The 8,367-nt window shown below is 50.3% G+C and overlaps 1 protein-coding gene across 1 annotated transcript; it reads left to right on the top strand.

The window, feature by feature from the left end:
* Window positions 1-897: 897 nt before the first annotated feature.
* LOC142917309 (protein Wnt-5b-like) lies at window positions 898-4,040 on the top strand (the record flags this gene model as incomplete). Its single annotated transcript, XM_076061939.1, has 3 exons — window positions 898-1,404; window positions 2,372-2,488; window positions 3,731-4,040. Coding segments are annotated over exons 1-3 (934 nt in total), but the record flags the coding sequence as incomplete, so codon positions are not given.
* Between the last annotated feature and the right edge of the window lie 4,327 nt (window positions 4,041-8,367).

Here is an 8,367-nt window from a genome sequence, read left to right on the forward strand (position 1 = left end):
CTGCCTGCGTACCAGGCGAGGTAGTCAACATCCCCCGTCCACCGTGACTTCCGCCCCCATCCCTCTGCAGGTCGCTCGCACTGTGGGCCCCCAACTTTGACCCCTCCGAGTATCGGCCGCTGTGCATTTTGGTGCCGGGGCTGTCCCCCGCACAGCGCAGAATATGCCTGCGGCACCGGGACCACATGGCGCACGTGGCCGAGGGCGTCCACCTGGCGCTGTCCGAGTGCCGGCACCAGTTCTAGGGCAAACGGTGGAACTGCACGGTGCCTGGCGCGGAGGACACGCTGGACCCCGTGGCCAAGTCGGGTGAGGGGTCAGAGCGAGCCCGCCACATCCACTCGCACTTAAGGTCCCCGACCGGTTCCCCGAGACACGCACACAGAAGCTTTTTTGGGGGGGGGAAAGGGGGGGGTCGCCCACCTCCCTCCCCTACGCAACTCTGCTTCGGAGTTCCCGCGTTCCTCCTCCAGGGGTTTCCCCCTCCCCTACGCGACTCTGCTTTGCAGAGTTCCCGTCCTCGGGCAGCGGGAGATGTCCACGGGCGGCCCAAGCGGCCGCCCCGTTAACCCGATGACAACCGCCTTCGCTCTGGGCCAGTGCCAGGCTGCGGCTCGCTCGCTTCACTGCTCTTGACGCTCCTGACACGCCTCTTGGGGGTCCCGGACGTCCCACCGGCCCTGGTTCGCTCCCCAGGTCGGCCGCTATAAACGCAGCAATCGTAATACCCGTCACCTGATCGTTTCCCTGTCCCGAGATCTATTCCGCGGAGTTGGAGACGGCGTTCGGCTCCTACCCGCGGCGACGATCCCCCTGGTCCCCACTCGTGTCGGTCCTTGAGGGTGGGAGCTCTCCCCAGCCGCTCGTGCTGCTGCCGCTTCTGAGCTGCACGCCCCCATGCCGCCGATTCGGGGGCTCTCCTTTCGCAGGGCCGCGGAGCCCATTGTTCGGTCCCCGGGCAAATCCCGTGAGAGGGGTCTGTCTCTAAATAGGCGACGTTTTCCCTACCACCTGCTTGGCGTGTTCTCCCCCAAAACCCCTTCCCACACCGGCCTTGCCGCATTGTCTCCAGCTGACGGGGCGGGCTTCACGCACGACGCCCCCCCGGGAGTCTCCCCAGGCTCGCGCGAGGCCGCGTTCGTCTCCGCCGTCACCGCCGCCGGAGTGGCCCACGCGGTGGCGCGCGCCTGCCGCCAGGGGGCCCTGCAGGGCGGTTGCTCCTGGGTCGTTCCCCACGCCATGAAGCTACCGCTGGGTGCTCGGCGGGGCGGCTCCGGAGACGACGTCGAATACGGATACCAATTCGCCAAGTGGTTCGTGGATGCGGGCGATCGCAATCGTGGCAGCGGGCAAGGAGGGGAGTCTTTGGCGTTGAATTTGCACAACAACGAGGCCGGCCGGCTGGTGAGTGGGTGAACGGGTGGGTTGTGCATGTGTATGTATTGTTATTAAAAAAACAAATGTAATGGAAAAAAGTTATTTTTTGCGATCAATGCAAATTAGGTTCGGCTTCGTCGGCTCGGGTTGTATTACCAATCGTGATTGATGCAATGATTCTCGCTTTAACTTTCACCGGTTATATTCTTGGTTCTTTCGGTGAAGTCACGTAGAAGGGAAACAATAAAATAATACAAAATAAAAATATGAACATTAAAATTCTCACGACGTTTCGACTGCAACACAAACAATCATCATCAAAATTTGAAGAAAAAAAACAACTTTTTCCAAATTTTCTTGCTGTGGTTTTCACACCTGATGATTGCTTGTGTTGCAGTCGAAACGTCGTGAGAATTTTATTGGTTATATATTTATTAATTATTTTATTGTTTCTCTTCGTGACTTTACCGAAAGAACCAAGAATATAAATCCTTGCAATCACGAAAGCTTTAAATCAAAATTTTACCGGTTTATGTTTCAAGTACAATAACGTCTGGTCGCAGGATACAGTTCTTACATTTAAGATTATTGTTATGCATGAATCTTGATTTGAAGCTTTCGCGACTGCAGGAATCCACACCCCTTTGGGTTCTTTCGGTAAAGTCATCACGGAGGTAGAAAAAATAAAACGTCCACGCCGTTTTGATCGTAACACCACAAAGCGGTCGTCTTTAGGGCGAAAAAACATAACCCAGCAGTTGAACTGCTGGAGCAGCGAGAGAGCCGTTACACACAGCAAGAGGTGATGTTTGTGGCGAAGGGCACGCTGGGTCTGAGCTGGAAAGGAATTCCATCCCCGGACGCAGGCACAGGTGCCGTCGTGACGTCACCGCCACTTGTTAGCGAACGGCGGTTGGTAGTGGCGATTATGATGGTGGCGGTGAGTGTGGTGGTGGTGGTGACGATGATGACGGTGCTAGTGGTGGTGCTGCAGGCGGTGTACAATCTGGCGTACATGGGCTGCAAGTGCCACGAGTTATTTGGCACCTGCATGCTGAAAATCTGCTGGCAGCAGCTCGCCGACTTTCGCAGCATTGGGAACTTTCTGAAGGTGAGCTCACGGCTGCAGGTGATGAGACTGCACCCAGAGGAGGTGAGTGTGGGGTGGGAGTGACGAGGATGAAGCCTTCTAGATTTGAAGTTTCATGACCGCAAGGATCTTTCGGTAAAGTCACGGAGGTAAAGAAAATAAAAATATTTAAAAAATCACGACGTTTCGATTGCAACACAAGCAATCGTCATCAGGTGTGACAACCACAGCAAGAAATTTTACTGAAGTGGGAAAGAAGCCGGAGTCAAGGGGTTTATACTGGGCATGGTGGGGGTGGGGGAACCATCACGTTACCATACATAGCAGGCGTTACCAAAAAGATTTCCAAAATCTTAAAAACAAGCACAAGATCCAGGTCCGATTCAGTACAGTACACAATCCCTGATCTAATCCCATCTGTGAAGGATGTCATTCCTGACATGCAATACCCTGGAGTTTACAAACTAAGTTGCATTTGTTTCGATTGTTACATTGGGGAAACGAAATGTCATGTCTCAGACCGTATCCGCGAGATTTGAAACACGGCAGGACTAACTCTTCCGCCGTGGCTGATCACTGCTACAATGCCGTGGGCTCCCATGATATTGTTTTCTCCGAGACCAAAGTGCTCTGCAAGCCGTCTGGCTACCATCAAAGATTTGTTCATGAAGCCATCCAGATATACAAACACAGACATAACTTCAACCCAGAGGACAGATACAAACTGAGCAATCATTAAAATGTGTTATTAACCAAGTAAAATTTAACAGTTCATAGTTGTTCCCTCTTATTTACCGGATACTAGTTTATTTTACAGAGTTAATTACATTGTCAGCGCTTGGCAGTGCGGCTATTTTGTTGCGAGTGCCACCATCCGTGTTGGCGGCAATCGTTGTAGATGCGTGGCTCTCTCCCCACTGGCCCCTCCTCCCGCACCTACAGCCCCGCCCACTCCCCCCCCCCCTACCATGGCCAGTATAAACCCCTTGACTCCGGTTTCTCTCCCACTTCAGTAAAATGTTCTTGCTGTGGTTGTCACACCTGATGATGATCGAAACGTCGTGATTAAAAATTTTGTATCTTTTATTTTCTTTACCTACGTGACTTTACCAAAAGAACCAAGAGTGAGGATGAATCCATAGGAGGGTTACAGACGGGGGGGGGGGGGTGGGGGAGGGGAGGGTCCCTCACAGCTAATGGAGCTCCCCGCATTCACTCAACAACCACCACATCCCCTGATGACGACGATGATGGTTGCCGCAGGAAAAGTACGACAGAAGTTCCGCCGTGCAGCTGGTGAGCCACAACGGTGGGGGCGGTGCCGGAGGCGCCAACGGCGGCAGGGGCGGCACCGCCCGCTGGCCCCACCGGCGTCTGGAGGCGGTGAACGAGCAGTTGACGGCGCCCACGGCGAGCGACCTGGTTCACGTGAATGCCAGCCCGGAGTATTGCGAGCGCAACGAGACTCACGGCGTCCCCGGCACGGTGGGGCCGCAGTGCAGCGTCACCTCGAAGGGGGCCACCGAGGGACGCTGTGTCACGTGCTGTGACAGAGGATACGACACCTCTCAAGGTGCGCACCTCACCCCCCCCCACCCCCCCCTCCCCTCCCCAAAAATAAACTAAAACTATTCATTAAAAAGCGGAAACTATTTCATATTACACAAAATCCGTGATCTAATCCCATCTGTGAAGGATGTCATTCCTGACCTGCAACACCCTGGAGTCTACAAACGAAGTTGCACATTTGGTGATTGTTACGTTGGGTAAACGAAACGTCATGTCTCTGACCAGATCCGCGAGCACAAGGCAGATCTGAAACGCTCCAAACATACAGCAGCGGTCATTGTCAGAGTTGGGATTGAACCCACGTGTTGTATACGGCCCTTTTTCCACAATTAATATCCATAAGAATATTTACGGATGCATACACATAGATTTCTTTTTCCTTTCTGTCGTGACAAACAATATATATATTTTTTAATAATGAATAAAACCCGTAAGCCAGAAACACGAAAAACCAGATGTCGGTCATAAACAGACCATTAAAAAATAAAGAAATAATAAAACTCTCGAGGCGAGGATGTTAGCAGCTATCTGCGAAGATCTCCAGATGAACAAGAGTTTGATGTGCCCTAAGGGAGGTCACGCAGAGGGAAGCCCATCACAAGCCAGAAACGAGGACGCCCACGGGTTAAACCATATATATATTTTGCTCTGTCATTAAAACAACGGTTCAAAATTAAAATGCAATAACAAGAATAAGCTAAAGTTAGCGGTCCTCGCGCTCACTCCAATTAAGACCAGGCCACCAGATACATCAGTGAATTATTATCCAATAATTAATTCGCTATCAAATGATTTTCACCTTTAATACTTTTACTGTTAAAACAAAGCTTGGAGCAGGAATACCGAGTCACATCAAAGGTTATCGAGAAGGAATGAGACAACGAGCAAACTTGCGAAAGAGTTTAAACAATATTCCAAGCAACCCCGACCACCTTTGTCTCTCCCGAAGAGCGCGAGAGAGGAATTTCACTCCAGGGCAAACAGATCGTTATCGCAGGAGCCATCTGTACACACACACACGAACTCACACACACAGACCCCGCCCCCCCTTTTCCACTGCGCAGAGAGAATTGTCTTTGAATATAACGGTCAGCCGCATTTTTCAAAAAGTCAGTGAAGTTAAGTCAAGAGTCAAGACAGATCAGCGAGTCAAGACGTCCACAGGACGAGCAGTCGCATGGAGCGGCTGGCTCCGAGCCTCGCTGAGTAGCGAGGATCGCTGAGTCACGATGTATCAACGAAAGTGAGTCATCCAGCAGTGGAGAGAAACTGCTATCAGCGAAACAGCGCTGAGAGCGCTCGAGCATCTCCACAAAGAAAGCACGTGCAACGTGGCTCAACCAGCAGCGGAAAAGCTTGGGCAGCCGCCAACAACTTCAGCAAACCAGTGACCAAGCGCGTGCGACTTGAGTCATACAGCAGTGGAGGAAACCTGCTGTCAGAGAGCCGCCAACAACCTCAACAAAGAGAGCGCGTGCGACTCGGCTCACTCAGCAGAAGAAAAACTTGACCTGTTGCCGGCGAGCGCAGCGTCAGATACTACAGCAGCGGAAAGAGCGCGCGCCGGCGTAGCTCATCCAGCAGTGGAGGAAACTGCTGTCAGCGAATCAGCACGGGCGTGTTCGCGCATCTTCAAGGAGAAAGAGCGCGGCCAGCAACGCCAAGCAAGAGCGTGCAGCAGCTCAGCCAGCAGTGGAGAGAAACTGCTGCCAGCAAACCGGCACGGGCGCGTTCGCGCACCTTCAAGGAGAAAGAGTGCGGCCAGCAACGCCAAGCAAGAGCGTGCAGCAGCTCAGCCAGCAGTGGAGAGAAACTGCTATCAGCGAACTAGCACGGGCGCGTTCGTGCATCTTCAAGGAGAGGGAGCGCGTGCCACCAGCGTGCCATCAGCACCAGCGCGTGCCAGCAGCGTGCCACCAGCGTGCCACAGTGCGCAACTTCGCGTCACCAGCGCTGAGAGGGCAGCGGCCCCGCACTCAACACCCATCGGCGCGACGACGGCGAGCGTCGTGCTGACTCATCCAGCCAGCGGTGGACAGAAACTGGCAGCCGGTCGTATGCAACCCCTCCTCCACACTCTCCCCCTCACTCCCCCACCGCGCCGCAACACACAGGAAACACATTTTGGACACAAGAGATGCTAACCTCGGCATCTGCTTTACGCAAAGAATTGAACCAGTGATAAAGAAGACACACGATACGCATATCGGGATAATCAAGAAGGGTGCCACTCCAAGGTGGTGCATTAAAAATCAATTCATAAAGGAAAATACTGCTGTCATTGAGTTGCATAATAACCAATCGTCCTGTTAACAACGTGATACGAATTGACTTGAAGGTCTATGAATGGATGTGGTACTGTGTGGGCAATGTTTAAACACGAATTTACATATTATAAGGTTAAGAATTTGATAGAATAGTTGCATGTTTTAATCTCTCTCTCAACAACCGATTGATTGTGTTACACGTCGGGAATTAACCACAGGTGCCGCTATCGAGGTGAAACAACGCAATCGTGATGGTATCATGTTAACGCTGTGTTGAAATTCCAAGGTCGAGAGTTTTCATATTATCCAAAAATTAAAGTTAGCTAGAAAATAAAATTGATCAAAGCAGAAGGTTTGTGTGTGATTCTTCCTGAAATTCTGCATAATATTGTTCTGCGTATGAGATCTGAATCCTGGGGACCTATCATAAGCACACTATCACCACACATAATCCATAACACACATAATTCGTAATGTTCAATCGAGAGTAATCGTATCCTTATCGATAATACGGAATTAAAGAGCAGTGTCGAATCGACTCTCTCTCATTCACGCTCACAACGCCTGCGTCACTGCATACGATCAATTGCGTCATTCCAATTCATAACACAATCCTAGTCACCGAGGCTCGACCTGATAATCCATAACGACCTGCATTATCCTAACCACGCCCACTCGCATAAATTAATACGATTATCTCTCGGATCAGCATAATTTATGCGCATAATTACACTGATTAACATAATTTCGGATAAATTATGCAAATCTCAAATTTCATTTAATTTTCATTATTTTCATCAATTTTCATAACACCTATATATACAACACACGACCCCTGCATATCAGGCGAGATAGTTAACATCTACTAGCCACCGTGATGATGATGAGACGCAGACTCCAAATATGCAGCAGCAGGGGCCGGCATCGAACCCACAACCTCTGCTGTCTCTCTCTCTACATGTGTGTCACATTTCAGTGAAAGGACATTTTCTGAATTTTTCTAATCTTGTATCGAGCAAAAATGTACAACTCAAACGTAGCAGCATTTATCGTTGAAATTACGGACGGCCGAAACACGGAATTGGGAGCCCGCGATCTGAAACGGAGTCAGCTATTTTGATTCCGCTCAGCCACTCGGCTTTCCACAAATAAACCACGGTAAAAAAAAATGATCTCGTCCAGGAGCATGAACCGTTGGAACAAACTCCGGTCATCTTGGTAGCAGCGGCTTTTTGGCTCGGCCATCGAACAAAGGCGGTGGTCACTGCATCATTGCGCAGCGCTCTCGGATGTGCTTCTGCGGCCGTCTGGAATGCTCTTCCGATATTAGAAGGCGCTTAGATTTAAAGCTCTTCTTTAGAAGCACTTTTAGTGTTTGCCCTTCCCCCGCACCTCCTGAGCATGGGCAGCTACGTACGGTGTGAAGAAGTTCAGCATGCACACTATACACTGCAATGCACGACTACACTATACATCACACACTATACACTACGCTGCATGCTACACTATACAACTATACACCACTCTACACTATTCTACACTACTGTAATGTCCCTCGGAAAACTTGCCTTCGTTCTTTTTTTTATTAGGGCGCATCGTGCAGATAACATACTTTCATATCCTATGGTACTTCGCTATGACCAGCATATACAGCGCTTGGGCTAGGATAGAAACAAAAACTTGGGCTAGGATAGAAACAAAAACTTGGGCTAGGATAGAAACAAAAACTTGGGCTAGGATAGAAACAAAAACTTGGGCTAGGACAGAAACAAAAACTTGGGCTAGGATAGAAACAAAAACTTGGGCTAGGATAGAAACAAAAACTTGGGGTAGGATAGAAACAAAAACTTGGGCTAGGATAGAAACAAAAACTTGGGCTAGGACAGAAACAAAAACTTGGGCTAGGATAGAAACAAAAACTTGGGCTAGGATAGAAACAAAAACTTGGGCTAGGATAGAAACAAAAACTTGGGCTAGGATAGAAACAAAAACCTGGGCTAGGATAGAAACAAAAACTTGGGCTAGGACAGCCACCCAAGCAACGCCGGCACGGAGACGGCGGCG

Source organism: Petromyzon marinus, unplaced genomic scaffold (assembly GCF_048934315.1).
Source record: "Petromyzon marinus isolate PM22_M1 ecotype Great Lakes invasive population unplaced genomic scaffold, UKy_Petmar_22M1.pri1.0 PM_G_Scaffold_45, whole genome shotgun sequence".
In the NCBI taxonomy this organism is placed as follows: Eukaryota; Metazoa; Chordata; class Hyperoartia; order Petromyzontiformes; family Petromyzontidae; genus Petromyzon; species Petromyzon marinus.